A 27,740-nucleotide genomic window follows, 5' to 3' on the forward strand; every position below is an offset into this window, starting at 1 on the left:
ATTACAGGCATGAGCCACCACCCCTGACCAAGAGTAGATTTTTCTTGAATATACTTGAAAGTTCCTATTTCCCCTAATGTTCCTTTTTTTTTTTTTTTTTTTTTTTTTTTTGAGACAGAGTCTCGCTCTGTTGCCGGGGCTAGAGAGTGCCGTGGCATCAGCCTAGCTCACAGCAACCTCAAACTCCTGGGCTTAAGTGATCCTACTGCCTCAGCCTCCCGAGTAGCTGGGACTACAGGCATGCGCCATCATGCCCAGCTAATTTTTTCTGTATAGATTTTTAGCTGTCCAAATCATTTCTTTCTATTTTTGGTAGAGACGGGGTCTCACTCTTGCTCAGGCTGGCCTTGAACTCCTGACCTCGAGCGATCCACCCGCCTCGGCCTCCCAGAGTGCTAGGATTACAGGCGTGAGCCACCGTGCCCCGCCTTCCTAATCTTTCTAAAACTGTGTTTATGGTAGCTTTTTATACTAACGATGTTTATAGTTAGTTTATAGTTATGCTTGGATTCTCATGAGAATTGATAGTGACCTGATCACCAATGTTATCTTTACACACTTGGATTTTATAATTTTAGGATGTAAAGATATGTTTTGAACCATAACTGAGTGAGAATATCTATCCCTGAAATATACCTCATTAGTGGTACTGGGGTGGCATTTAGGATGGTGACATTGAAACTATAAAACTACACTGTGATTGTGAGTCAAGGCACCAGCCTTGCAAACTTTTTTAAAACCCTAACTCTAACCTTTTTATGGTTAGTATTCAATGTGACCAATCACCCTTACCTAGGTTGTATTGGTGGTAAAACCCTTTATACTATAATAGAGGTATTTGTACTTAACTATCTATTTCATATCTTCATCTTCCAAAGTAGATCAGAGTGGGGACTGGGCAGGTGCAGGGGGAGGAGGGGATGGGTAAATTCACACCTAGTGGATGCAGTGCACACTGTGGGGGATGGGCATGTTTGTAGCTTTGACTCAGTGGTGCAAAGGCAATTTATGTGACCAAAGCATTTGCCACCCCTGTAATATTCTGAAATTAAAAAAAAAGTAGATAAGCGCAAGGTGGATATATAGTGCAGAAAATATTTTACAGGTATAAAACAGCTAAGGTTTTACTTAACTTTTCTGACAATAAAAGTGTAGGTTTTATCAGTCAACTACAGTCACAATACAATCATCATAGATTTCCCCTTCTGTATTCATCCCACCAAACACAAAACAGAGCAACACACCGGTCTGGCTTTCCTCATGTGAGTCACCACTCTGGGTTACTCCTTTGTTCGCTGAATTCCCTTTCTCAGCTTCACAGTTCAGAGTGACAGAATTTGAATCTTCTTTCTCAGAAGTACATATCACTGGCCATGGAATGACACACATGGAATGGTCCAATCGTCCAGGAGGTAGGAAAGTATCAAATTTAAGCAAGGTCCATTGCTGCTTTTCTATGTTAGGGAAAAAAAGAAAGGCTCCATGTTAAATTTCCAGTGATTTACTACATCAGCGGATTTATAGAAAATAAGAGGAAAAAACCTAAAGGCAGTGTTACTGCTTTAATGATGTCATTCCCTACAAGTTCAGTTTTCATACCTTTGGATTTAGAATATGGACCAACCAAACTGAAAAACCAAAGCACTGTGTCACTTTTCAAAGAATGTTTACATTTGTTTAAAGACCCCAGAGTGACACCTGCTCACCTATGTGATATTGATACATTACGTCCAGTGCTCCAGTGGGAGTCATTCCACCAAAGATGTATATGTGTTTCCCCACAGCCACAGCTGAGTGGGCAGCACAGCCTGCTGGAGCAGCCCCAGTGGGGCTTAGCTTCTGCCATTTCATGTCACCTGCCAAGAGAAAGTGTTTTAGCACAACATAGGCTAAAATGTGGTTTCAAACTTAGCTATCTACTACAGTTTGCAAACCCAAATCACTGAAGATCAGTCACTAAGAGCTCTGAGAGGTAATACGGCAAAGTTTGGTGTGTATAAGAATTATTTGGGAGAGCTTAAAATTCTGATTGGGTAGTCCAGGGAGGGAGAGAGGGGCTCAGTAATAGAGTATTAGCAAGCGTCCCAGCTGATTCTTATGTAGGTGGTCTTTGGAGCACACAGAAATGTGATACAACTTTCTTTGGTAACTGCCACCTTTAACTGTTCACTATTAACTTCTAGGAAGTAGGTAAGGTTCTGGGTGTGTGTTTTAAACACTAACAGTTCCTCAGAAAGCAGCTTTGTGAGTACTGCGTAGACATTTTAAATTTTGCTCACTTCTCCTAACAGCCCTACAAAATTGCTATTACTTCTGTCTACCCCCTTTCTTCTTACAAATAAGCAAACAGGATTAGAGAGAGAAAAAGATTTGTCCAAGTCCCTACAGCTTGTAAGTGGCATAGCTAGAATTGTATTCAGGTCTAGCTCCAAAGCCTGTTTTCTATATTGTAATGGGCTGCCTCAGCACCTACTTCCAACCTGTTTTTTCAGGGATATTTGCACCTTCTCAAACAAGTATTTATTTATTTATTCATTCATTCATGCATTCATTTATTGACGGTGTCTTGCTCTGTTGCCCAGGCTAGAATGCAGTGGTGCGATCATAGCTCACTGCAGCCTTGAATTTCTGGGTTCAAGGGATCCTCTTGCCTCAGCCTCCCGAGTAGTTGAGACTACAGGTTCAAGCCACCATGCCTGGCTAATTTTTTAAATTATTTTTAGAGACGGGGTCTTGCTATGTTACCCAGACTAGTCTTGAACTCCTGGCTTCAAACAATCCTCCCACCTCAGCCTCCTGAATCGCTGGGATTACAAGTAAGGACCATTGCCTATAAAAGCATTTAAATGAGGCAGGACATCACTGGATTTTAGAGTTGGAGAACTATTTGTGTAGGCAGGAAAAATAGCCAGGAAGTAGTTCCTCTGCACAAGAGAAAAGGATTTTCTTTTTAAAAATAAACATTAAAATCCCATTTGACTGCCTGCAAGGAATGCTTTTGTGAAGATAGTTTCCTTTGTCAATGCAAGGCAGGGGCCTGGCATCTCAGCGTGAGAAGGGTGAGTCACCCAGTATGGCCAAAATTCTAGCCAATGCAGGAATCGTAGCCAGTGTCCCTGGCCTCAGATGTCACCAAGTCAAAGAAACCAGTGCTTGGCAAGGTAGCCCAAAACACTGCACAGGAGTTCCCATACCTTCTGCCCATTATTCCAATTCTTGTAGTCTGGAACAATGCAGAACATGTTCATTTGTTCATCCATGCACTCATCAACAGATATGCACTCATCACCCAATATCTGTCAGACACTGTGTTAAGTGCTGGAAATACACTGGGGAACACCAGAGACAAAGTGTCTGCCCTAATGGAGTTCACAGCCTGAAGGAAGGACCCAGAATGAATCCAGGCTCTTCAGAGGGCACGTTAGCCCTTCAGATACTGAAAGATAATTCTCATATTCTCTCTAACTTTCTTCTTCCTACTGTTTTCAACCATTTAGAATGACAAATGTACAATTCTGGTCACCCACCTTGATGTTATTCAGGCCCCTCATGGGTTAATTGCTAATGCCTGAAAGAAATCAAGTAGGGGAACACAAAGCATAAAGAACTGTAATGAAAGAGCAGGACTGTTGGCAGGATAAGAGACAATAAATGGCTGGGTACATAGTAAGCACTCAGGAAATGATTTGTTATTATTCAGGCCACATTTGACAGAATCTAATGAAGATTCTGCCAGCTGGTCAAGTTACTCACACGTAAGAGCAAGGCTATATTCTTTCAAACCACATTTTTAAAAAATTTAAGCACACTGGGAGTGGTGCCTCACGCCTGTAATCCCAGTACTTTGGGAGGCCAAGGTGAGAGGATCACCTGAGCTCCTAAGTTTGAGAACAGCCTGGGCAACATAGCAAGACACCATCGCTACAAAAAAATTTAAAAAATCAGTGGGGCGTGGTGGCGTGTTCCTGTAGTCCCAAATACTTGGGAAGCTCAGGCAGGAGGATCGCTTGAGCCCAGGAGTTTGAGGTTACAGTGAGCTATGATCCTGCCGCTGTACTTTAGCCTGGGCAATAGACCAAGACCCTCTCTCAAAAAAAATATATTTTTTTAAGCGGACAAGCCCCCATGCCCTTCACCCTACTTACTTATATCAATGCAATGGAGATCATCATAGAATCTGTCCCCTGCCAAGCCTCCATGAATGAAGAGCTTTGTCCCTGCTGCCACCATCACATGACCATGCCGGGGAGATGGAGGATTTCCAAGTGTCTCTGGCTGTGACCAGGTCAGAGTATCTAGAAAAGTAAATTCAGTGACATCAAATGGCAAAGCTATGAAGCAAAAACACAAGAAATATAACAAAGTCTTTTTATCACCTCCTAGCAAGTGGAGATGCTCCAAACAGGAAGAAACCTTGGGATCATTCACTCCAACTTATCAACCCAATCCAGGATCCTCTCCTCTACCGCCTGTAAGCCTCTGCTCGGACACTTCTAGGGCTGGAGAGCCCACTACCTACATGCTTGCCTCTTCTACTGGGCATTAGGAAGCCATTCCTTGCTTTGAATTTAAAAGGATCTCTTAAGCTTCAACCCAGAACTGCTCCAAAGTGAAAATGGGTCTGTTTCTTCTGTAACAGGCCTTCACAGTCTTCTTATTTCAAGACAATATTCTTAACTGATTTGAAGGGTTGGGAAAAAAACAGACTACTTTTAAATAAAAGTTAGCAGGGCCACCTGATGTGGCAGTATAGGATAACGGTTGGAACATGGGATTTGAAGTTAAAACCAGGTTATCTCACTAAATAAATAACTGAATAGCCTTTTGCCAGTTACTTCGCTAAGCTTTAGTTTCTATCGCTGTAAAATGGGGATGAAGACAATATCTGCCTCTCAAGGTTGAGGTACGGATTAAATGAAATAATGTACACAAAGCATGGGCACAGCAGGAGAGAAAGTATTCATTATATGAGATTATGAATATGGTTATTATCTATTAACATGCAGATGTGTGCTACTGCAGGCAATCCTCCATATCTTCAAAGCTGTACCTATATAGAATTCTGGAAAATTAATTATTTCAATATACCAGAAAAGTCTTACAGGAATACTGCAAAAACTATTTGAGACAAAGGTCTGCCAAACAATTTATCTTTGAACTGACATCATGGCATGCCTGCTGGTTGTTGAGGTAGCCCAGTGGCCCAAGGAATGTAATTTTAAATAATCTGAAAAGGGTTTTGCACAAATATGTGCATCATAGTATTGTTTGTAATAGAAGAGAATTGGAAATACCCTAAGTTTTCATCAACAGTTAAATGGTTGGGTTATTGGTAAAGCCATGATGAAATACTATGCATTTATTAAAAATGTTGGTGAAGAACTTATGATTGCATGGAACAATACTTAAATGAAAAATAATGGATACAAATACTACATATAGAATTGTATCTGCTCTTAAATAAGACTGGTAATACACTGAGATGTGAATATTAACAGTAATCTTTGGGTGATAGTATTTTATACATGTATGTGTATATATATATATACATATATACATAGATATATATTTTTTCTTCTTCCTTATAAAACCAATATTATTTAAAATTTTAAAAACTGCTTTGAAAGAATCACAAAGCCCACTCTTTCTGGAAAGAGAAAAGTCATAGTGTGTGGTATGTCCTTTTTTTTTTTTTTTTTTTTTTTTTTTAGGGACAGGGTCTCTCTGTCACCCAGGCTGGAGTACAGTGGCATGATCCTAACTTACTGCAACCTTGAACTCTTCAGCTCAAGGCCTCCTGCCTCAGCCTCCTGAGTAGCTGGAATTAAAGGCATGAGCCACTGTGTTCAGCTCTATGATGAGTCTCAATTCCCCCAATTTTACTTAGGAAGTTTAAAATTTTATTTATTGCATTTTCTCAAAAAAGACTGCATCTTTACTATGAGACACACGTGAAAAAGTGTGTCACATGTTATTTGTAATGTGTTATTCATAAATGTCCACATAAGAAAAAGAAATGTAAGTAAATGTTCCTTAGACAACAATTTGGCAAGAGATCTCACAATTTTAAATGTTCATATCATTTCGACTGAGTAATTCCGCTTCTCAGCATCTATTTCATATAAATATTTATAACACATACAAAGATTATGTATATAAATATTATTGTAACACTGTCAGCAAAAAGTCCATCAGTAGGAAAATGACTTAATGAATAAGGGATACCCACAGAAGGATATGTTTGCATGTAAGTTGGTACAGATTTAGAAAGACATTCATGATGTGTGATTAAAAGAAGAAATAATAATACAGTTAATTATTTATTAGTTACTTCCAGGTACTGTGCTATGCACTATATCACATTATCTCATTTAGTCTTTACAACTCTTTGTAGAAAGTACTATTATTATCTTTATTTTACATACCAGCAAACTAAGGCCAAGAAAAATTAAGTGATTAGCTTAAAGTAACACAGAAAGTATGTGTCAGGCCAGGCATGGTGGCTCACACCTATAATCCTAGCACTTTGGGAGGCTGAGGTAGGAGGATTGCTTGAGGCCAGGAGTTTGAGACCAGCCTGAGCAAGGGCAAGACCCTGTCTCTACAAAAAATAGAAAAATTAGCTGGGCGTGGTGGTACATGCCTGCAGTACCAGCTACTTCGAAGCTGAAGCAGGAGGATCACTTGAGCCTGGGAGTTTAAGGTTGCAGTGAGCTATGATGACACCACTGCATTCTAGCTCAGGTAAGGGAGTGAGATTTTGTCTCAAAAAAAAAAAAAAAGAAGAAAGAAAGAAAGAAGAGAGAGAGGAGAGACAGAAAGAGAGAGAGAAAGGGAGAAAGAAAGAAGAAAGAAAGGAAAGAAAGGAAAGGAAGGAAGGAAGGAAGGAAGGAAGGAAGGAAGGAAGGAAGGAAAGAAAGAAAGAAAGAAAGAAAGAAAGAAAGAAAGAAAGAAAGAAAGAAAGAAAGAAAGAAAGAAAGAAAGAAAGAAAGAAAGAAAGAAAGAAAGAAAGAAAGAAAGAAAAGAAAGAAAGAAGGAAGGAAGGTGTCAGATTTGGTCCTGAGTACAGGTCATATAGCTTCAAAGTTTATGCTTTCAACTACTAAGATCTACCTGTACTCCCCAAAAGTAAGCTTTAGAACAGTATTTATAAGTTGATTTCATGTATGTGTTAATTTCGAGTGTTTATATAATTTCAAATTCATAGAAAATTCATATATGTACATATACACATGTATGTATGTATGATTTACAAATGCATAGGAAAGTCTAGAAAGAGATATTGGAACTTGTAATAGTGTTTACCTCTGGGGAGTGGAAAGGAAAGGCTAAAGGGGAAACTTTTACTTTTTTACTTTATAAACTGTACTATTTAAGTTTTTAAAATTGATCATTTATACCTTTTAACATGCCAATTTTATCAGCTAAACAATATAACAGAGAAGTCTAGATGTGACACACTCAGCCACGGTTTCATTTTCTAACCTCTGCTTCCTACATCAGGTAAGCTGCAGGCCGGGGTGGTCCCGACCAGGTAAGTAAGTGGCAGCCCCGAGGTACCCATTAGTCCATACTTGCGTCAAACACATGCAGCTTCACATCTGGCACAGGCTGGGCACCTCTTTCTCCGCCCCCAAAGACATACAGCTGGTTTCCAATGGCTGCCGATGATGTGTGGAATGTTCTTGGGGATGGTGGCGGGCTGGTCACTTCTGGTGTGGTCCAAGTCCTGGTTTCTGGTCCAGAGAGAAGGCAAGCACCTAAAATCCTCAGGCTGACCTGATGCTGGGGCTAGTCAGGGTCACCTTTCCTACCCCTTTCCCCAAGGGGAAAAGCATAGTTTTAGGCAGAGATCTCATACTCACCAATGTCAAGGAGGACTGAGGATGATACTTAGAATGTGCTCAGACAGACCAACAACCCCAAGATTGAAAAGCCATCAATACAATTAAGAGTGAGGTCAATTTGTTTTTGGAGGCCCTAAAATACCCTCACTGAACCCTCTTCCACTTTGCTCACTACCGTGTCCCGTGCCCATTCCAAGGAGCCCGACATCTGCTAAAATTCATTCCCACTATATGCCAGGGTCCAAATGTGCCAAATTTCCCAGAACATCTGGCCATTAAAAGAAAATAGACAATGTTATTACAGTTTCCGTAGCAGTAATAATAATCCCTACTAAGCAGTAAGTGCTAAATAAATACTATTTTTAGATAAGAGAAATTGAAGCAGAAATACATTAAGTCACTTGTTTAAGATGACATGGCTAGTAAATGGCTGAATTGGGATTTAAATTGTTTCAGTAACACCAAGATCTATGTATTTTCTACTCTTCTGACTTGAGAATAAAATTTCACCACCTGGATAGTTGTGTAGAAGCTTATTTCTTCTTAGAATGAAGCATGGATTGTTACAGAAGCAGATGTGTTAATTGAACACTTTCCTTGGGCAAAATCATTCCCCTGAGCACTGTGCCATGCCCACTGTCTTCACTCCATCCTGGGAGGTGAGTGGAAAGTATCTCCACCTTGCAAATGAGGAAACTGAAGGTCAGAACATTTAAATCCTTTCCCCCAGTCACAGCACTTGTGAGTAGCAGAGCAGGGGTTTAAATGCAGATCTATCAGAGTCTCATACTTGCTCCACCATAACACAAGAAGAATTATTTCTTGTGTGGGCAATTCTGTGCCTTTTGTCAAAGGTCTGCATTCAATATACAAAATGCTACATGAATCATATGCAGTATGTGTGAGATTCAAACATGAACCTGTATACTGAACAAGCTTCAGCCTGTATCCAAAGCAAAATGTAATTGTGTCTACGACTACATATCTTGGAAAGCTTTTGGATCTTAGAGGTAGAAGGCATACAACCTCCAGGGTCCGAAGATCTTGGGGGTTTTTGCTGCCAAGTTAAACAGTAGCACAAATAATCACAAAGGAGTGCTAAGCCATTTGAGGGACTTGCCTTGGTAACAAAAGCAACTAACACATTTTTTGTATTTCTTGGGCACGGTGTCAAATTATACTTTCCAGGAGAGAAAAAGAAAAGGAAAGAAAGAAAATAAATTCCTTTGATAGAAGCTTTCCAAATTCTCGCTGTATTTTATTTAAATGGATGCCATCATTGAAAATCAAAGCCCAGTGTTCCAGAACTGATTTCCATCTGCCAAACCTTAACTATATCAACCACAACAAATAGTATTCAGCACTAACTATGTGCCAGCTACTGAGTTAACTTAAATACTTGCCAAATTAACAAGGTAGGAACTATTATTATCCCTTTGTGACAGAAAACCAAGGCAGAGAGGTTAAATCACTTGCTCAAGGTCATGGTTAGTGCACAGCAAACTGATCTGATCTGTGCTCTTAACCACCATACTATATGCTACTACTCCCAGCAAACTAGTTTCATAATCAGCCAAGCAGTTTGCTGAGTGTCTATTCTACCCCTTTCCCAGTTGTGATAACCCAAAATGTTTCCGGATATGGCCAAATGACCCTTAATATGATTTTGTTGTTTTCAGAGCCTGCTAATAGTTAAAATTCCTATTTTCTATGAGGTTAGCAAAATTAAATGGATTACTTAGTATAATCCAAATATACTAGAATTATAACTGGATTTATGTATGCTTATGTGTTTATATGTATTCATGTAAATAAAATAACATTTGGTTACTTACCAGGATTCAGGACTTGTAGACAATTTTGATTTCCTGATTGGTTGGCACCTCCAAATACCCAGATCCTGTTGGGTGTGCAGGTGGGAATAAAGCTGGCATGCTCATACCGGGGCAAGAGGCCCTCACAGGTGGCCAAATCCCACTGGTGTGTTCCTAGAAAACATTTTACCCAGTTCCTATATTGAGGCTGCCAACTGTTTATGCTGGTTGGCAACGTTGGGGAAGGTTGTGAGGAGAAAAAGGCTAAAAGCATAAATGAACAACCATCAACTGACTTAAAGGGAAAGTTGTCAACCTCCAAAAAGCTCTATAGTAGACATTTTGAGGGCTGTCTACGTAGTCAATAAACTTTCACTGTCTTCACTCCCCTAAGAACATTTTAGATTACATGTTTGTACTACAATACCTTGACTTTTTTTTTTTTTTTTTTTTTTGAGACAGGGTCTTGCGCTGTCGCCCAAGCTAGAGTTCAGTAGCACAAACATAGCTCACTGCAGCCTTGAACTCCTGGGCTCAAGTGATCCTCCTGCCTCAGCCTCCCAAGTAGCTGGGACTTCAGATGTGCATCACTGCACCAGGCTAATTTTTTAATTTTTTTGTAGAGATGGAGTCTCACTATGTTGCTCAGGCTGGTGTTAAACTCCTGGCTTCAAGCAATCCTCCCACCTCAACCTCCTAAAGTACGGGGATTACAGGCATGAGCCACCATGCCTGGTGTGCACCTTGACTTTCTAACATTAGCTGCTTGGGTCTGAGGTAACCACCTGACCCAAAATGGACCAATCAGATCCACTGCTTCCACTCTCTCATGAGGTTACCCTATACTTCCTGCCCTCAGATTCAGGTAAACACTCCTGTATCTGTATAAATAAATTCCTTTTTCTTTGCTGGTTTAAGTGGGTTTCTATTATCTGGAACTAAATGATCCCTGGCTAGGATAAGTTCAGGGAATAGTAATATCTAATCTTTATTAGTTATTTTAGTTAGTAAACCACTTACACAGAACCTTCACAGGCATCATCTTGTTAGATCATTACAACTGCCACATGGAGCAAGGTAATTTTTCCACAGAATGGGGGCAGGGGGTGGTGTGGAGCTCTGCAGCCCAGTCCTTAACAGGGGTTTGGGGACTGCAGGTTTAAATGGTTTAGCCACAGTCACAAAGCTATTAACACACTGACTGCCACACACAAAAAAACCCAGAAACTTTTCCTTGGGGCCACAGTGTTTTATTGTGAAAACAGAATAAAAACTTTGAGTGTAATTTAAAAGCAAACATACATAGAAAAATGAAATTTGTTGACTTTTATTCATTCAATCCACATTTTTAGAATTAAATTGTCAATATTAATTGTAACAATAAGAACATCAACAAGTGAGATTTATATATGCTTCAGGCAGCCCTGGGGTCAAAACTAGAGTGAGTTAAATACAACTCTCATGGCAGTTAATGTGTTAATAGGTTGCAATAAAGATGCAACTGAACTAGACAGTGAGCTCCTTGAGGGCTGGAATAGATTTAATTTACCTTTGATTTCTTAGTGCAGGGAGTAGAAATTCAAATGCCTAGACAGTAGCAGGGACTGTGGCAAATTGGAGAATGACAGCCCAGTGATTGGTAGCAGCTCAGCTCCAAATAGTTGTTGGTGTGTAGCTGTGCAGGCCTACTGATGTCAGATCTCCCCAAATTCTCAAGAGATGCCAAACAATTTCAATTTTTTTTTCTTTTCTTTTTTTTTTACAGACAGGATATCATTCTGTCACCCAGGCTGGAGTACAGTGGTGTGATCATAGCTCACTGCAGCCTTGATCTCCTGGGTTCAAGTGATCCTCCCACTTCAGCCTCCCAAGTAGCTGGAACTACAAATGTGAGTACCATGCCCTGCTAATTTTAAAATTTTTTTGTGGAGACGAGGTCTCAATATGTTACGCAGGCCCATCCCTCTCCCTCAGCCTCTCAAAGTGCTGGGATTATAGGCATGAGCCATCACGCCCTTTGATTTTCATATGTAGACTCCTGCACACTTGGTGGGGAAACAATTCAAGATTAAAACAACATGGCAATGTTACACGGACCTAACAGAACACTGATGTGGGTCACTAGTTTTCAACTTCTTCTCTTGTATATAGGATATAGTAATCACTTGTTATTAGTTCATTCATTCATTCATTCTTCCAAATACTTGTAGAGCATTTGCTAAGTGCTAAGCACCATGGGAGTGGCTGGGGTTACAATGATGAGCAAAATAACTATGTTCCCTTTTGTGGGGCAGACAGATAAGAAACAATTACATGTGTCAGGGCTATGAAGGGGGGATAGGATAGAAAAGTACATGATACTATGGACACATAGAGTCAGGTAGTGCCTAAGTGAGTCCATAGGTGTCAGGGAAAGTGTCCCAACAGAAGTGACATTTAGGCCGGGCACGGTGGCTCACGCCTGTAATCCTAGCACTCTCGGGGAGGCGGGTGGATAGTTTGAGCTCGGGAGTTCGAGACCAGCCTGAGCAAGAGCGAGACCCTGTCTCTACTAAAAATAGAAAGAAATTATCTGGACAACTAAAAATATATAGAAAAAAAAATTAGCCGGGCATGGTGGCGTATGCCTGTAGTTCCAGGGAGGCTGAAGCAGAAGGATTGCTTAAACCCAGGAGTTTGAGGTTGCTGTGAGCTAGGCTGATGCCACGGCACTCTAGCCCAGGCAACAGAGACTCTGTCTCAAAAAAAAAAAAAAAAGAAGTGACATTTAATCTGGGATCAGAAAGAGGAAGAATAGCCAGATGATAAGGCAAGGGAAGAGGCTTCCAAGCAGAGGGAACATTATGTGTAAAGGCTTGGTGGCCAAAGAGTTTAAGATGTGCTCAAGGAACTGAAGGACATTCAGTGCAACAAATGTGGGTTGGGAGGAGCCAAGAAATGAGGTTGGGAAAGGCTTGAAATGGGGAAGTGACATAGTTAGATTTATATTTTAGACAATATTCTCTGGATAGGTATGGAAAATGCACTGCATAGTGCGTAAACTTGGAAATAGGGAGACCGGGGACGATGCTCTTTTAACAGTCTAGTTGAGAGAGAACTGTGGCTTGGACTACAGTAGTAGTAGTGGAAATGGGTAGACATGGGTGATGATAAGAGATATTTAGGACTTGGTGATTAATTGGATATGTGGGTAGAAGGAGAGGCGGGAGTCACTGATGTCTCTGAGAGAAATATTTGATGAGTAAATGGCTGGATGCTCAGGGCTCCACATGGGTTCTTTCCCCCCAAACAAGGAGCTATTGGTCATATGAACGTGTGCCAGGGGTCTGCTGGGATCTTAGGGACCTGTCAGTGATGTTCATTTTTTTTATAGGAAAACCCTGCTGTCTGGTCTGAACTGGTGTTCTTAGGAATGCTCTGCTCACAGCTGGCAGCACAAAGCTCTGTTCTCTGGCCACAGGGCATGTGCTCTGCAGCTGCTGGTCTTACCCAGATCGATGGTGTGCACATCTGAGAAGCTTCTGTTTGGATTTGCTCCCCCAACAATGAAGATCTTCCCTCTCTTGGCATCACCAACTGGGGGTAAATATAAGCAGCTATGGCCAACTCGAGCACAGGGGCTATCTCCAGGGAGAGTCAAGGTATACCTGCCAAAAGGAGGATGTGTTCAGGAGGCCTGAGCAGAGAATAGATGCAGCAGTGTGTTCTTTCCATTCCTCATGAAATATTCATCAGCATGAAGGGTCTTATACATACATAGACACTTTACATTGTATCCAGCAAAGCAGCACTTCCCTGATCAATAGTGGTAACTTCCCATCTTCCCTTTGCACAGACTTTGGCTTTTCAATTTTGTAACTATTTTCATCTCATAGTAATCTAGTGGGGATGCACTGGGCTAGTAATTGTCCCCATTTGGTAGATAGGGAAACTGACATCCAGAAATGTTCATTGGTATGTCTTGGCACAGTATGGTGGCTACGAACATAGTTTGTGAATTCAGACAGATCTGCTTCTCGTTCCAGCTCAGGTACTTTCTAGATGTGTAACATTTTGGAACTCACTTAGCTTTTCTGAACTTTAGTTTTCTCATTTGTAAAACAAGTACAGCAATAGTTCTCACCCCAAAAGGTGACCGTGAAGACTAAGACAAGATCTCATAACGGTACAGGGAAGAACTCAATAAATGGTGGCTAGAGCTGCATGAGCAATTGAGTAGGAACTGACAGCCCCAAGGATCTTGCCACTGGCCAATGATGCTTCTCCATCAAAAAAAATTCTCCAGAATTTATTGATTTCAAGAGCCTTTGCAGATATTCATAAAGCTCCATCTGATGGAAGTCAAGGCTAACACTCTGAAAACTCAAATATGGATTCAGTCATTCCACTCTCTGAAGTCATTTGGAATGCTAACTGAGAAAATACACTTCAGGCTTCCTGGTTGGAAAGGAAAATTCCTGGCTGCTTTTCAGGCCCAGTCTGTCTTGACCTGTCTGGTATTTGGTTCTCCTAAACCTCCCTCTTCTTGTGCTTTTCCCCTAACCTGAGAATGAGTCTCACTCTGTCGCCTGGGCTAGAGTGCAGTGGCATCACCATAGCTCAATGCAACCTCAAACTCCTGGGCTCCAGCAATCCTCCTGCCTCAGCCTCCCAAAAAGTTGGGACTACAGGCACACACCACAATGCCCAGCTAATTTTTCTATTTTTAGTAGAGTTGGGGGTCTCACTCTTAATTAGGCTGGTCTTGAACCTCTGGGCTCAAGTGATCCTCCTGCCTAGCCTCCCAGAGTGCTAGGATTATAGGTGTGAGCCCCTGTGCCCAGCCCTGGCTGCTCTTTCTGTCTCCTTCTCTGACTCTTTTCATACAAGTCTGCTCCTAACTCTCACTATACTTGGGCTTCTCTTTTCCTCAGTCTACTTTGCTTATTTGATTAATTTTATCTGTATTGATGGCTTCAGTTACCACCTACCTATTAACTACATATTCATCAGTGGTTTCCAGATCTCTATTTCTTATTCAGATCTCTCTTCTGATGTCCCACTTAGTTCTATTATCATCGTTTGAATTTTACAACTGAGGAACTGAGGCTTAAAAAGGTTAAATAACTTACCCAGGAGCACACAGCCTTCCACAGAGATAGTGGATAAGACAAAAAAATTCCTGCTTTCATAGCCCTTACAGACTAGTTGGGAAGAGAAACATTAAATAATTTCTCAAACATCTATTTCAGTTAAATTGTGATATAAAGAAATACAGTATATATAGTATGAGAACAAATCATAGGAGGGCTTTACCATGTAAAGAGGGGGGAATGGGTGGTCAGAGGAGGTTTCCCAAAGAAGCACCATTTGAACTGAGATCTGAAATATGAGTAGACATTTGCTGGGCAAAGACAGAGATGGAAGGTGGAGGAAAAGAGTAGTCCAAGCAGAGGGACCAGGATGTACAGTACCTGAGTGGGACAGTGCAGAGAATGTTAAAAGAAGAGAAAGGGAACAAAGGAATGAGCAAGGGGATTAGAGGTTGGAAAGACAGGCAGAAACAGATTTTGCAAGGCCAAATGGGCCAGTATAAGGAGTCTGGTTTTTATCTTAAGAACAATAGGGAGGAACAAAAGGGTTTTAAACTAGGGAATGCCATAATTAGATGTATTCTAGATACAGAGCAAGATGGATACACAGAAGCTAGATTAGAGGCTCTCCTTCAAGGTCCTGTGGACACACTGCCACCTCTCTACAGCCTTCTGTGGTCCTGCCTCAGCACTCGTCACACCTTATCACCATCACCTGCTTAATCTGTAGCCCCACCTACACGGAGACTATTTACTTTTGTACCTCCAACACCTACACAGCAGCTGCCCCTGTCAGGCCAGTGTTAGTTGTTGAATTAAGGGTTGGTTGAACAAGCAGCCAATAAACAGTGAAGCCAGTTTAACTCAAATCTAATTTCCTAAAAATCTTAAAAATGAGTCACAGCTCCGGGGAAGACACAGCTTTGGAACTGAAGATGCCAGATGGTCAGTGCCTTACTCTTCCTGGTAAATGGATTTGAATAAAATCAACATCTGTTCTGTGATAATTATTGCTCCCCTATCTTTCCTCTGAAGACCTTCTCAGACAGTTTGAGTCTAATTACCAGAAACTGCAGACAGTTTCATCTCTACCCTTTTTCGTAGACAATCAGATGTTACTAAACTACTTCTAAATGAAATAAAAACTCATGTTTTTCTGTGTCTGAATCCTTTCTTACAGACCATGTTGCTTTCCTGGGCTTGTCTCCAGGCTCCAAGACTGGCAGCTGCTTCATGGTGTCCTATGCATAAGAAAGAAAGGCATGTTTTAGACATTTATGACTATCTTCCTAAAACACAGGACAAATCAGGTTACCCTCCTCTTTAAAACATTTTCTGTTGAATGTACCAATTTCTAGGTCCCAATTCATTTGAATAAAGCATCACCAACCTTTCTTTTTTTTGAGACAGAGTCTCACTCTATTGTCCGGGTTAGAGGGCCGTGGCGTCAGCGTAGCTCACAGCAACCTCAAACTCTTGGGCTCAAGCAATTCTACTGCCTCAGTCTCCCAAGTAGCTGGGACTACAGGCATGCACCACCATGCCTGGCTAATTTTTTTCTATATATTTTTAGTCGTCCAGCTAATTTCTTTCTATTTTTTTAGTAGAGATGGGGTCTCGCTCTTGCTCAGGGTGGTCTCAAACTCCTGAGCTCAAACAATCTACCTGCCTCGGCCTCCCAGAGTGCTAGGATTACAGGCGTGAGCCACTGCACCCGGCCCCATCACCAACCTTTTGATATAATCTTATAATTGGGAGGCAAATATAACACAACTTTCTTGTTTTTTTTTTTTTTTTATTTGTAGTAGTCTGTTAAAACATAATACAACTTTCTTAACACAACTACTGAAGTTTTTTGGCTAAAGTTTTCTATCTGTGATTCCTATGAGGAAGAGGCATATATCAAAATAAAATTTCAGGCTGGGCGCGGTGGCTCACACCTGTAATCCTAGCACTCTGGGAGGCTGAGGCGGGTGGATCGCTCGAGGTCAGGAGTTCGAGACCAGCTTCAGCAAGAGCGAGACCCTGTCTCTACTAAAAAATAGAAAGAAATTATCTGGCCAACTAAAATACACATACAGAAAAAAATCAGCCGGGCATGGTGGCGCATGCCTGTAGTCCCAGCTACCCGGGAGGGTGAGGCAGTAGGATCGCTTAAGCCCAGGAGTTTGAGGTTGCTGTGAGTTAGGCTGACGCCACGGCACTCACTCTAGCCCGGGCAACACAGCGAGACTCTGTCTCAAAAAAATTAAATAAATAATAAATAAATAAATAAAATTTCAGAGGTGGTAAGTTGTTTATGTTTATCAAAAGATAAAACATTTAAAGAGGCTGAGAAATACTGAACTCTAGGATAAATCTTGGCTTCAGCATGGCATAGAAGGTAAGGCTTTCTGTTCTTAACCTTCTTTCCAGAATCTCACCTCCACAATCTCTTGCAATATTGGACTGCTTGCTGTTCCTCTAACATGGCAGGCCTTTTCATAACTCTGCAGCCTGCGCTGCTTTCTCTACTGGAATGTCCCTTTCCCTTCTGGTAAATCTGCAAACTCCTAGTAAACCTCCAAAGCCTAGTCAAGTTCAAAAGTCCCTTCTTCAGTGGAACCTTCCCTGATGTGTTGCTGTCCACTTCCACCCCCTCCCCCCAAGTTACTTCCTTCTCCCTCTGGGCTCTGAAGCTATCTATTAAGCCAGCATCATTGTAGGAATCACTCTGAATGTAATTATCTGTTTAAAAATCTTTAGACTAGATTCTAGATTAAATGCTTAGAAGGCTAGGCCTGTTAGATTCTCTCAGAGAATCTACCAATGGACCTGGCATAGAGTAGCAGTGAGTGAGGGGAGAGGGGCTGAAGAAGGAAAATGGGTTAATGGAGAGATTAACGGATAAATCCCACCTGCGGCAGTGGGGTTGGCTTTGCGGGGGCAGGGACCTCTTGCTGCCGCCCCCGCTACCCATCCACCAAGTCTCATCTCCACGTGGCAGCTCAAGGGCACAGAAGACAGGGTCGGGAGAGAATAGGCTGGTTCCTTTCGGTCAATGTGGCCGGGCCAGAGGCCAAGGACGTCCTCCCCAGCTCTTTCCGCCCGGCCCGAGCCCACTCTCCTCAAAGGAGGATGCGGCCTCCTTTGCCCGGGATCCTGCCAAGCCCGAGGTCCTAAGAGCCCCCCAAGTCCCGCACCGCATTACCTGCAGCGGCTTAAGTCAGTCCTGGGCTGTGGCTCCGCCCCCAATGGGGGCGGGGCTTGGACCCTCGCCCCTCCCCGCAGGCCCCGGAAGAGAGTCGGAGCCAACCGCTGCCCTCCTCCCGCCGTGGCTGGGCGTGGAGGCGCCTCCAGATCCCGCGCGTCCGCCCTGCGGCGTTTCTGGGGAACCGAACTGCCGGGCCCTCCCTCCCCTGAGGAGTAAATAAGCCAGGGCTCCTTGGAAACGATTTACAAGCGAAATGCCCGGGGTTGAGCGTCCGTGGGGTGACCCGAATTCCTTCCGCAGCTGATCTATCCTAAAGAGGCTAACAGTTATATTTTTCAGTTACACTGGTGGTTAGAAATGGTTTCTAAAGGGGAGAGTGTGCTTTCTTACGTCTGCAGTCTGCCGGAGCAGCCTTTAGGCCAGTCCAAGCTTTGGTGCCTTCAGTAGCTAGCTCATTCCATAATTGCCGTTTGTCATTACGGAAGGGGCTAAACTGAGCAAGACAACACCCTGGCCTCCAGGAGCTTACACTCTAGACAGGGATTAAGCAAAAAGACAGCTAGGTACGATTGTAAAGAATGCAAGGGATAAAAAGTTCATCAATGAGAGTAACTGTTCTTGGAGAAGTTACTTTTCTGAGTCTCGGTGTTGTCCGTAACGCAAAGCTACTAAGATTTCTGTCATAGTTGTGGGGAATATACGAGATAAGGCATGTAAAGTGCTCAGTACCTAGTGGCTGGTGCAGAGCTAGTCCTCTGTCAAGGTTAAGGCTATTCCTGGCTAAAAATCAACAATGTCGCTAGACGTGTTAATCACATCATAGGCACTAAATAACTATTTGTTGAATTAATGAAGAAATAAATGCTTGTGGGCATCGTTCTGCAACTAACTTTTTAACATTAATTTTACTTTGAAACAATCTCATACTTAATACAAGAGTTGCAAGAAAAATACAAAGAAAGAACTTCACCTGGGTATCATTAAAGTTTAGCCAATTGTCCTTAAAATACACTTTAGAGCAAGAGGATTCAGTCCAGGGTCTCTTGAGCAACAACTATTTATTGAGCAACTGCTACTGTTGGATTATATAAGTCTCTTAACTGGTCTCTCAGCTGCAACCATTGCCCATCTACAGTTCCATACAGTAGCCACAGTGATCCTCTTATAACAAGTTAGATCATTTTAATCCTCTGCTCAAAACCCTCTTAATATATGCCCATTTTATTAAAAGCTAAAAAATCAACATTCTCCTTTTCTCTGTGATCTTCTCTCCTACTTGCTCCAACCACACTAGTCTTCCTGCTGTTTTCCAAGTACTCTTGTTTTTTTTTTTTTTTTTTTTTTGAGACAGCGTCTCTGTTGCCGGAGCTAGAGTGCCGTGGCGTCAGCCTAGCTCACAGCAACCTCAAACTCCTGGGCTCAAGAGATCCTCCTGCTTCAGCTTCCGGAGTAGCTGGGACTACAGACATGTGCCACCATGCCTGGCTAATTTTTTCTATACATATTTTTAGCTGTCCATATAATTTCTTTCTATTTGCTTTAGTAGAGATGGGGTCTCGCTCTTGCTCAGGCTGGTCTCGAACTCCTGATCTTGAGTGATCCTCCCGCCTTGGCCTCCCAGAGTGCTAGAATTACAGGCGTGAGCCACCGCGCACGGCCCCAAGTACTCTTGATATGCTTCCATCTTAGGGCCTCTGCCCCAGCTCCTCCCTATAATTTCCCCCAGGTATCTGCATGGCTAACTTCTCCACTTCTTTGTTGGTTTTTAAAAATGCATCACTCCTTCTCCCTTATCCTGCTGTTTTTTTTTTCCCTACCACTTATCACTTTCTAATATGCTATAAAGTCATGTATTATATGTATTGTTTAGGTTCTGTCTTCCTCTTCTAGAATGTAAGCTACAGATTGAAGATAGACATATTCATCTATTTTGTTCACTATCCTAAGTGCCTAAACTGTACCTGACACATAGTTGGTGCTCAATAAACAGCTGTTGGGTGAACGAATGTTTAAGGTATACCAAATGCCAGGCACTACTCTTGCCGCTGGGAATGCAACAAAAAACTCCCTGCCTTTCTGGGACTCAAAATTGGAAGTATGGTTAAGCTAGCACACCTATTTTCCATATTGGCTCCACCACTTGTTCCCTGTGACATTTGGGGCAAGTTACTTAACGTCTACCAAGTCTCGCTTTCCTATCAGCCGTAATGAAGATTAAACGGAAAAAAACATCATTTGTATACCATTTAGCATAAAAATCGCTTCAGTATTTATTTCCTTTCCTTCCATGCCAGAAGACTGGGAGCCTGACATCTCTGCCACAGGTTTAGGCAAGGTTTTCACAAGGCCTTGGAAAGGTGCAAACAGGTTACTATATCCAAGCTTACCCACTTTTTAACTGAAGAAGTTCTGATGAGACTGTTCTTAAAAGGGTCGCAATAAGAAACTAGGGAATGGCTAGGGTCACCTACTTCGCCGTTTTGCCTCCGAAAAGCCTCGCCGGGTCCCCAAAGGTGAAAGTCTGGAGGAAGTGAAAGGGAGGAAAAGTGGGGGAACTGTCCACAACTGAACACTACAAATCCCAGCATTCTCGGCGGCAGGCAACTACGGGTCCCAGCAGGTTTCGCTGGCTGCACCGAAGGGACCTCTTGGGGCCCGCCCCTTGAGTTCAGCCAGAGAGGGCGCGGGGAGCACCAAGGCAGCGGGAGAGTCAGGTCAAGCTTTAACGGCGCTGCGCAGACGCCACTCACGGGCCGGACGTGACGTAGGGAGAGTTCCGGCTTCGGCCTCCGCCGCTGCCGCCGCTACTACAGCCGCCGCCGCCGCCGCAGCTGGTGCCGCGGCTTGTTATTTCTAAAATGGCGCCACTAGACCTAGACAAGTATGTGGAGATAGCGCGGCTGTGCAAGTACCTGCCGGAGAACGACCTTAAGGTGAGCCCCGCGGGGCGGGAGCCCTGCTTGCGGGGCTCGCCCCTTCCGGCAGTAGGGCGCCTGCCGGCCCGCCCTTCCTCTCTCCGAGGGTCCCCTGCCGGGTATCCCGTCCCGTTTCAGTGGAGGGCCCAACGCGATGCCAGGCGACTCGGTCCCACTTGGCGTCAGGCGGAGAGCTGGGGGTGCCCTAGTATCCGGAGTGTTGACCTGGTTCCCTCCCTGGGGATCCCAAGGGATGTCGCGGCTTCTGTCCCAGGGTCGCCCCTCCTGGCTTTCGGGCTGCCCCAGGACTCGGAGCTCTCACAGCCTTGCCTAGAAGGCTCCTCTCCCCCAGCCCCACCCCCGGGTCTCCCGGAGTCGAGCTGAGCCCCCGCGGGCAGTGCTCTCGGGATGGGGTCATCCCACCAGAGGTGACAGGAGCGCGGGATGGCGGATGTCTGACAGGAGACTCCGCTGGCTCCCTGACCGCGGCCCAGTGTGTTGAGGTCCCTGAGGAATAGAAAGGCGGTGGGCCGGAGCGATTTGATAGTGATGGGAGAGAACGTCAAGTTGTCTTTCTTTACCACTCCTTCAAATTGCTTTTTAGGAGTATTGGTTTTCTTCCAATTCAGATATGAATCCCGTTTCTGAGTATGTTAAGCTAATTTAAGTGGATAAAATAGTCGGTTCTCAATAAATACAAATACTTTTCCTATCCTTTAAGTTGTTCCGCCATAACTGCTTCTTAACTCAAGATTTAATTTTCTTAGTTTTCTAGACGAGGTGAGTTGTTCCTTGTTACCGCCGAGTCCAAGTAAGAGTAAATGTATGTATGGGTAAAGGAGTGTAAGTCTTTGCTATACTGATGTTTTGAAAAGTATTTCTATGCGTTTGCTGAAACCAGTGCTTAGGTTTCTAGCAGTGTTTATCAACTAGTGTTAGTGTCAATTTTATTTGTTCAGTCAACTTTGATTTGCTATGTGGTAAAGCGAGTAAACTTGACAGTTTGAGTTCTTTTTAAGTCGTGGGTTTAAAACAATTTATCGTTGTCAATGAAGCCTTTCTCTTAAGGAAGGTAATACTGTGGGGTTTTTTGTTTTTGTTTGTTTGGGTTCTTTTTTTGGCTGTTTCCTTTGGTACAGAAAGTTAAATATTTAACATCAGTCAACAAGTATGCAAAATGTTTAAGACTGCTGAGAATGTAACTGAATTGTATTTGTTAATTTTATGTGCCATGTCGTGGGGGAGTCATACTTGTGCACTTTCCCATTTTTAAAAGGATAATTTAATAAGATAAGTACAAAGCCTTTATTAGTAGAAATGTAGTGTTCATGCTCATCTGAGTCTGTCAAACATTAGTCTTGTGGCTTCTTCCTGCTATGCACTTTTTTTAGGAAACAAGAATACAACTAACAGTGGGACCCTATTCATGGAATACTAACCCGACCTTTTTTAGTAGCATTGTTAATCTCATATGTGAGGCGGCATATTGTATGTCAATGAATTGGTGTGGAATTCTGTTTTTGTTTATCATGTGTAAAGCTGTTTTAAACTTTGTGTTTATAATTAATAAAATGTTACTTCTTATGAAAATGTATCTTGATATTTACTTGAAATTAGATGCTGAAATGATTTGAAAGATAGTTGGATTTCTTTAGACCTCTTAGTTTGGTAAAGATTAGATTTCCTTCCTGCCTTAAGGAAATGTAGTTATTAAATGATTTTATTTCCTGTTGAAACACAATTGGACTGTACTTGGCTTGTGTGTGTTTCTTTCTTTTTTTCCTTTGGAAACTTTTTTTTTTTTTTTTTTGGAGACAGAGTCTCACTCTGTTGCCCAGGCTAGAGTGAGTGCCCTGGCGTTAGCCTAGCTCACAGCAACCTCAAACTCCTGGGCTTAAGCGATCCTACTGCCTCAGCCTCCCGAGTAGCTGGGACTACAGGCATGGGCCACCATGCCCGGCTAATGTTTTCTATATATATTTTTTAGTTGGCCAGATCATTTCTTTCTATTTTTAGTAGAGACGGGGTCTCGCTCAGGCTGGTCTCGAACTCCTGAGCTCAAACGATCCACCCGCCTCGGCCTCCCAGAGTGCTAGGATTACAGGCATGAGCCACCACGCCCGGCCTGGAAACTTTGTTTCCCAGGCTGGAATGCAGTGGCATTATTGTAGCTCACAGCAACCTCAAACTCCTGGGCTTAAGCAATCCTCCTGTCTCAGCCTCCCAAGTAGCTGGGACTGCAGGTGTGCACCACTTTACCCAGCTAATGTGTCTGTTTTTTTGTAGAGACGGGGTCTTGCTCTGTTGCCCAGGCTGGTTTCAAACTCCTGGCCTCAAGATATCCTCCTCCCTTGGCCTCCCAAAGTGCTAGGATTGTAGGCGTGAGCCACCTTGCCTGGTCTCTGTTTCTTTTTTTTTTTTTTTTGAGACAGCGTCTCTGTTGCCCAGGCTAGAATGCTGTGGCGTCAGCGTAGCTCACAGCAACCTCAAACTCGTGGGCTCAAGCAATTCTCCTGCCTCAGCCTCCCGAGTAGCTGGGACTACAGGCATGCACCACCATGCCTGGCTAATTTTTTTTTCTATATATTTTTAGTTGTCCAGCTAATTTCTTTCTATTTTTAGTAGAGACGGGGTCTTGCTCTTGCTCAGGCTGGTCTCGAACTCCTGACCTCGAGCGATCCACCTGCCTTGGCCTCCCAGAGTGCTAGGATTACAGGCGTGAGCCACCGCGCCTGGCCATGTTTCTTAATAAACTTAATAAAAATATTTTGGGCAACTACTGAGAAAAAAAGAATTCTGAATTTTTCTCTATAAGAAGAGGCTTTTCTCCTGTCTTGGAAATGTTTTTATCAGATTAATTTGCTTGTGTTGCTCATCTCTGGTGTATTTAAAGAAATTTAATTTTGTTTCTGTTTCTTGGCATGAAGTGCAACCTAAAATTAGGCAGGCCAAGAAAGTATGCCAGTAGCACCTTTTCGGAGGCTTTAAAGCCAAAATAAAAGATTCTGTCAGAGGAAAAAAAGAAATCACTGGGGCCACTTAATGTTCATGATGGAAAAGATTTGTTCTGGTAGAAAATAAGGCAAAAATTTACCTGTTTCAAATTGATTAGAAGTTAGAGGTGCTAGCTCAAATAAATGCATAGGATGTTCTAAATCTATTTACAGTTTCTCTATTGCTGAGTTGGAAATGGTCAAATCACTAGTACTGGATCGTATCTGTTTTGGAACAATAAGTACTATTGAACTATTTTGAAGCAATAAAAATGAACTATATGAAAGTGAGTGGATCATAGTGTAACTTTCTTATAAAGATCTTATGTGATTCTTATCTACAAGAAAGATTTCAGAGAGGATCATAAAAGGTACAGATTCCATACTTGGCTAAGTGGAAGAGTAAATGAGAAAAGGCAGATTTACTGAATACTTAAACTTGAGAATTTGCAAGGGTGGGGTGAGGTAGGATGGGGGATATGGAGATTATCTAATCTCTTGGACAGTTTTTTTTTTTTTTTTTTGAGACAGAGTCTCCCTTTGTTGCCCGGGCTAGAGTGAGTGCCGTGGCATCAGCCTAGCTCACAGCAACCTCAAACTCCTGGGCTCAAGTGATCTTCCTGCCTCAGCCTCCCAACTAGCTGGGACTACAGGCATGTGCCACCATGCCCAGCTAATTTTTTCTATTTTTAGTAAAGACAGGGTCTCGCTCTTGCTCAGGCTGGTCTCGAACTCCTGAACTCAAGCGATCCTCCTGCCTTGCCTCTCAGAGTGGTAGGATTACAGGCGTGAGGCACCGTGCTCAACCTGGTTTTCAGTTTTTTTTTAACTGAGGAGCTAAAGATAGTTAATATAGGAGTTGGGAAAAGACTAGTGTCTATCTCAAGGATACAACACAAGGAATTGTGTAATTCCATAGTAACCACTTTTATGGATCTTTTGGGAACTCACTTTTATGTTTTGTCTGAGCCATCTGGGAGTTTTTCATATAAGGCTGCCTGCTCTGGAAAGTTGTACTTTTTTTTTTTTTTTTTGAGACAGGGTCTTGCTGTTGCCTGGGCTACAATGCAGTGGCATCATTATAGTTCACTGAAACCTCAAATACTTGGGCTCAAGTGATCCTCCCACCTCACCCTCCTGAGTAGCTGGGACTCCATGCATGTACCACCATGCCCAGCTAATTTTTCTAATTTTTGTAAAGACAGTGTCTCGCTATGTTGCTCAGGCTGGTCTCAAACTGCTGACCTCAAGGGATCCTCCTGCCTCAGCTTCCCAGAGTGCTGAGATTACTGTGAAGTTGTGCTTTTGTCTTAAATGCCTTCATAAGGCTTCAAAGAATTCTTTTTTCCCCTGAGATATGGTAAACAGCCTTTCCTACCTCATCCTCCAGTTTCTATCTGATTTTATAGACTCTTACCATATACAGTAGTCTTTGTCCTTCCAGAACGGAAGCTTGTTAGTTTTTTCACTCATGGTATTACCTGTGTTATTGATCATTCTGTTTACATGAGTTGTTTGGTTTTGCATTGAATCTTTCTTTAGGTACAGTGAGCACAACCAAACATGACAGTTAGGGACACACCATAGCTTTCTATAGGGCTATAAGAGTGTTTTCTTTTTTCTTTCTTTGAGACAGAGTCTTGCTCTGTTTCTCTGTTGCCAGGGCTAGAGTGCTGTGGTGTCAGCCTAGCTCACAGCAACCTCAAACTCCTGGGCTCAAGCGATTCTCCAGCCTTAGCCTCCCAAGTAGCTGGGATTATAGGTGTGCACCACCATGCTGAGCTTAATTTTAGTAATAGTTTAACCCAATTTTAACATGTGATCAAAACAAAATTATTAATGTAATATTTTGCCTTTTTTGTTGCTAAGTGTATGAAATGTGTATATTTTACATTTGCAGCACATTCCAATTTGGACCGGTCACATTTCAGGTGCTTTGTAGCCATATGTGGCTGTACGTATTGTATGGGACAATGTAAGTTTCTAATGACCCTCCTAGTCCTAGAATTTCAGAGCTGAAAGAGAATCAGAGTTCATCTAGTTCTGTACTCTTCTCACTTTACTGAGGGGGAAACTGAGCTTTGTAGAGTCTCTGATCTGCCTGAGGATGTACAGCTGATCAGTGACAGCCAGAATTTGGTTGGAAAGCCCTCCTGTGCAGAGCTCTTTCTGATATAGTTTCTGACTTTTTAGAATGGCTAATCACATGCTTTTCTAGGTATACGTTCCACTATATCACTTTTCTTTTTATTGTGCTTTCTTTTTTTTTTTTTTTAGTCCCCTGCCTCTGCCCTTCCCTCACTCTCCTTATTGTACTTTCTATACTCAGCACATTGGACTGCCCTCTTCTGACAACATGTGCTGTACTTTTCTGCTTTGCTTCTTCTCAGTCTGTTTCTTTTACTTACTTATTTAATACTTATGTAGCACAAATATTAAATGACTTAAATGACTTTTTTTTAAGAGTTGGGGGTCTTTCGCTCTGTTGCTCAGGATAGACTGCAGTCTATAGCTCACTGTAACCTTGAACTCCTGGGTTTAAGTGATCCTCCTGCTAGAGGCTTTCAAGTAGCTGGGACTACAGGTGGGTACCTCCATGCCCAGCTAATTTTTCTTATTTTTGTAGGGACGGGGTCTTGCTATATTGCCAAGGGTAAATCATTTAATACTCTTAATAACACTATGAGTTGGGTACTAATATTTTGCCCCATTTTACAGGTAATGGAAGTACAGACAGATTTAGTAACTTCCCAAAGTCATATAGGTAGTAAGTAAGTGAAGAAGCTGGGTAGGATTCAAACCTAGGCAGTCTGGCTTTAGGGTTCATGTTTATAACTACCATTTATAGGCCGGGTGCTGTGTCTCACACCTGTAATCCGAGTACTTTTGAGAGGCTGAGGAGGGAGGATCACTTGAGGCCAGGAGTTCAAGACCAGCCTGGGCAACATAGCAAGACTCCCATCTCTGAAAAGTAATGTAAAAAATTAACTTGACGTGGTGGTGCACATGTGTAGTCCAAGCTACTCCGGAGGCTGAAGGAGGAGGACCTCTTGAGCCCAGGAGTTTGAGGCTGCGTTGTAGTGAGCTGTGATCATGCCACTGCACCCCAGTCTTTCCAGTCTGGGCAACAGAGTGAGACCTTGTCTCAAAAAAACAACAACAACAACAAAAAAAACCAATCAACTACCATTTATGTTTCTTCTATACCCTCTATTACCTGCCTTTTGAGCTCTAACTCAGATGTCACTTCCTCTATGCAGCATGCCTGCATTGCATAGTCAGAATTGATTAGCAATGATTAGAATTTACATTGCTACTTATAGTTTTCAGAGCACCTTCATGTCTTTCTGTCATTTACATAATCCTTGTCATAGGCTGAACGATGTCAAAACCAGGACTTGGTGAGGTTTAAGTGATTTTTGCCACAGTGACTCAGCAGAGTACATATCTGAATTTTTTTTGTTTTTTTTGAGACAGAGTCTCAGTCTGTCGCCCCAGCTAAAGTGTAGTCGTGTGATCATAGCTCACTGCAACCTCCAACTCCTGGACTCTAGCAATCCTCCTTCTTCAGCCTCCTAAGTAGTGGGGACTACAGGTATGCGACACCACGTGCTGCTAATTTTTCTGTTTTTTGTAGAGATGGGTCTCGCTCTTGCTGAGGGTGGTCTCAAACTCCTGACCTCAAGTGATCCTCCTGCCTCAGCCTCCCAGAGTGCTAGGATTACATGCGTGAGCCACCATGCCCAGCCTCATATCTGAATTTATTTGCTGTTTTTAAATTTCCGTTCTTTTCTTTCTACACGGACATTGCTTTGCCCCATAGCACTTTATTTTTTTTTTTTTTTTTTTGAGACAGAGTCTCACTTTGTTGCCTGGGCTAGAGTGAGTGCCGTGGCATCAGCCTAG

The 27,740-nt window shown here is 42.6% G+C and overlaps 2 protein-coding genes across 5 annotated transcripts in view; one reads left to right on the top strand and one right to left on the bottom strand.

Annotated features, from left to right (window-relative positions):
• Positions 1 to 1,142: 1,142 nt before the first annotated feature.
• On the bottom strand, positions 1,143 to 20,493 carry RABEPK (Rab9 effector protein with kelch motifs). 3 transcript variants are annotated; one of them, XM_045562580.1, is made up of 8 exons: positions 20,398 to 20,493; positions 15,916 to 15,974; positions 13,151 to 13,308; positions 9,683 to 9,835; positions 7,575 to 7,736; positions 4,146 to 4,295; positions 1,707 to 1,856; positions 1,143 to 1,454 (listed from the first exon to the last, which is right to left on the bottom strand). In XM_045562580.1, exons 2-8 carry the CDS (start codon positions 15,966 to 15,968, stop codon positions 1,162 to 1,164), a joined length of 1,119 nt encoding a protein of 372 aa, XP_045418536.1. In that variant the 5' UTR covers positions 15,969 to 15,974; positions 20,398 to 20,493; the 3' UTR covers positions 1,143 to 1,161. The 3 variants fall into 3 exon arrangements, with proteins under 3 accessions (XP_045418536.1, XP_045418535.1, XP_045418537.1); XM_045562579.1 differs by lacking the exon at positions 20,398 to 20,493 and adding an exon at positions 17,924 to 17,975; XM_045562581.1 differs by lacking the exon at positions 20,398 to 20,493 and adding an exon at positions 17,631 to 17,870.
• A 73-nt stretch (positions 20,494 to 20,566) lies between these two features.
• The window catches only part of PPP6C (protein phosphatase 6 catalytic subunit), a 31,498-nt gene continuing 24,324 nt past the window's right edge, over positions 20,567 to 27,740 (top strand). The window contains exon 1 of one of the 2 annotated variants that reach the window (XM_045562672.1): positions 20,567 to 20,859. In XM_045562672.1, coding sequence (XP_045418628.1) covers positions 20,785 to 20,859 — 75 coding nt within the window. In that variant the 5' untranslated portion in view covers positions 20,567 to 20,784. The remainder of the gene's footprint in view (positions 20,860 to 27,740) is intronic. The other variant, XM_045562673.1, reaches the window with a different exon arrangement.

Source organism: Lemur catta, chromosome 10, assembly GCF_020740605.2.
Source record: "Lemur catta isolate mLemCat1 chromosome 10, mLemCat1.pri, whole genome shotgun sequence".
Classification (NCBI taxonomy): Eukaryota; Metazoa; Chordata; class Mammalia; order Primates; family Lemuridae; genus Lemur; species Lemur catta.

Excerpts from the sequence above, each read along its gene's own strand:
- RABEPK (XM_045562580.1), bottom strand. The coding sequence starts at position 15,968 with ATGAAGCAGCTGCCAGTCTTGGAGCCTGGAGACAAGCCCAGGAAAGCA. Across the intron at positions 7,737-9,682 it reads TCTACAAGTCCTGAATCCTG|AAACCAGGACTTGGACCACA; the intron begins GTAAGTAACCAA and ends TCTCTGGACCAG. Across the intron at positions 1,455-1,706 it reads AATGTATCAATATCACATAG|AAAAGCAGCAATGGACCTTG; the intron begins GTGAGCAGGTGT and ends TCCCTAACATAG.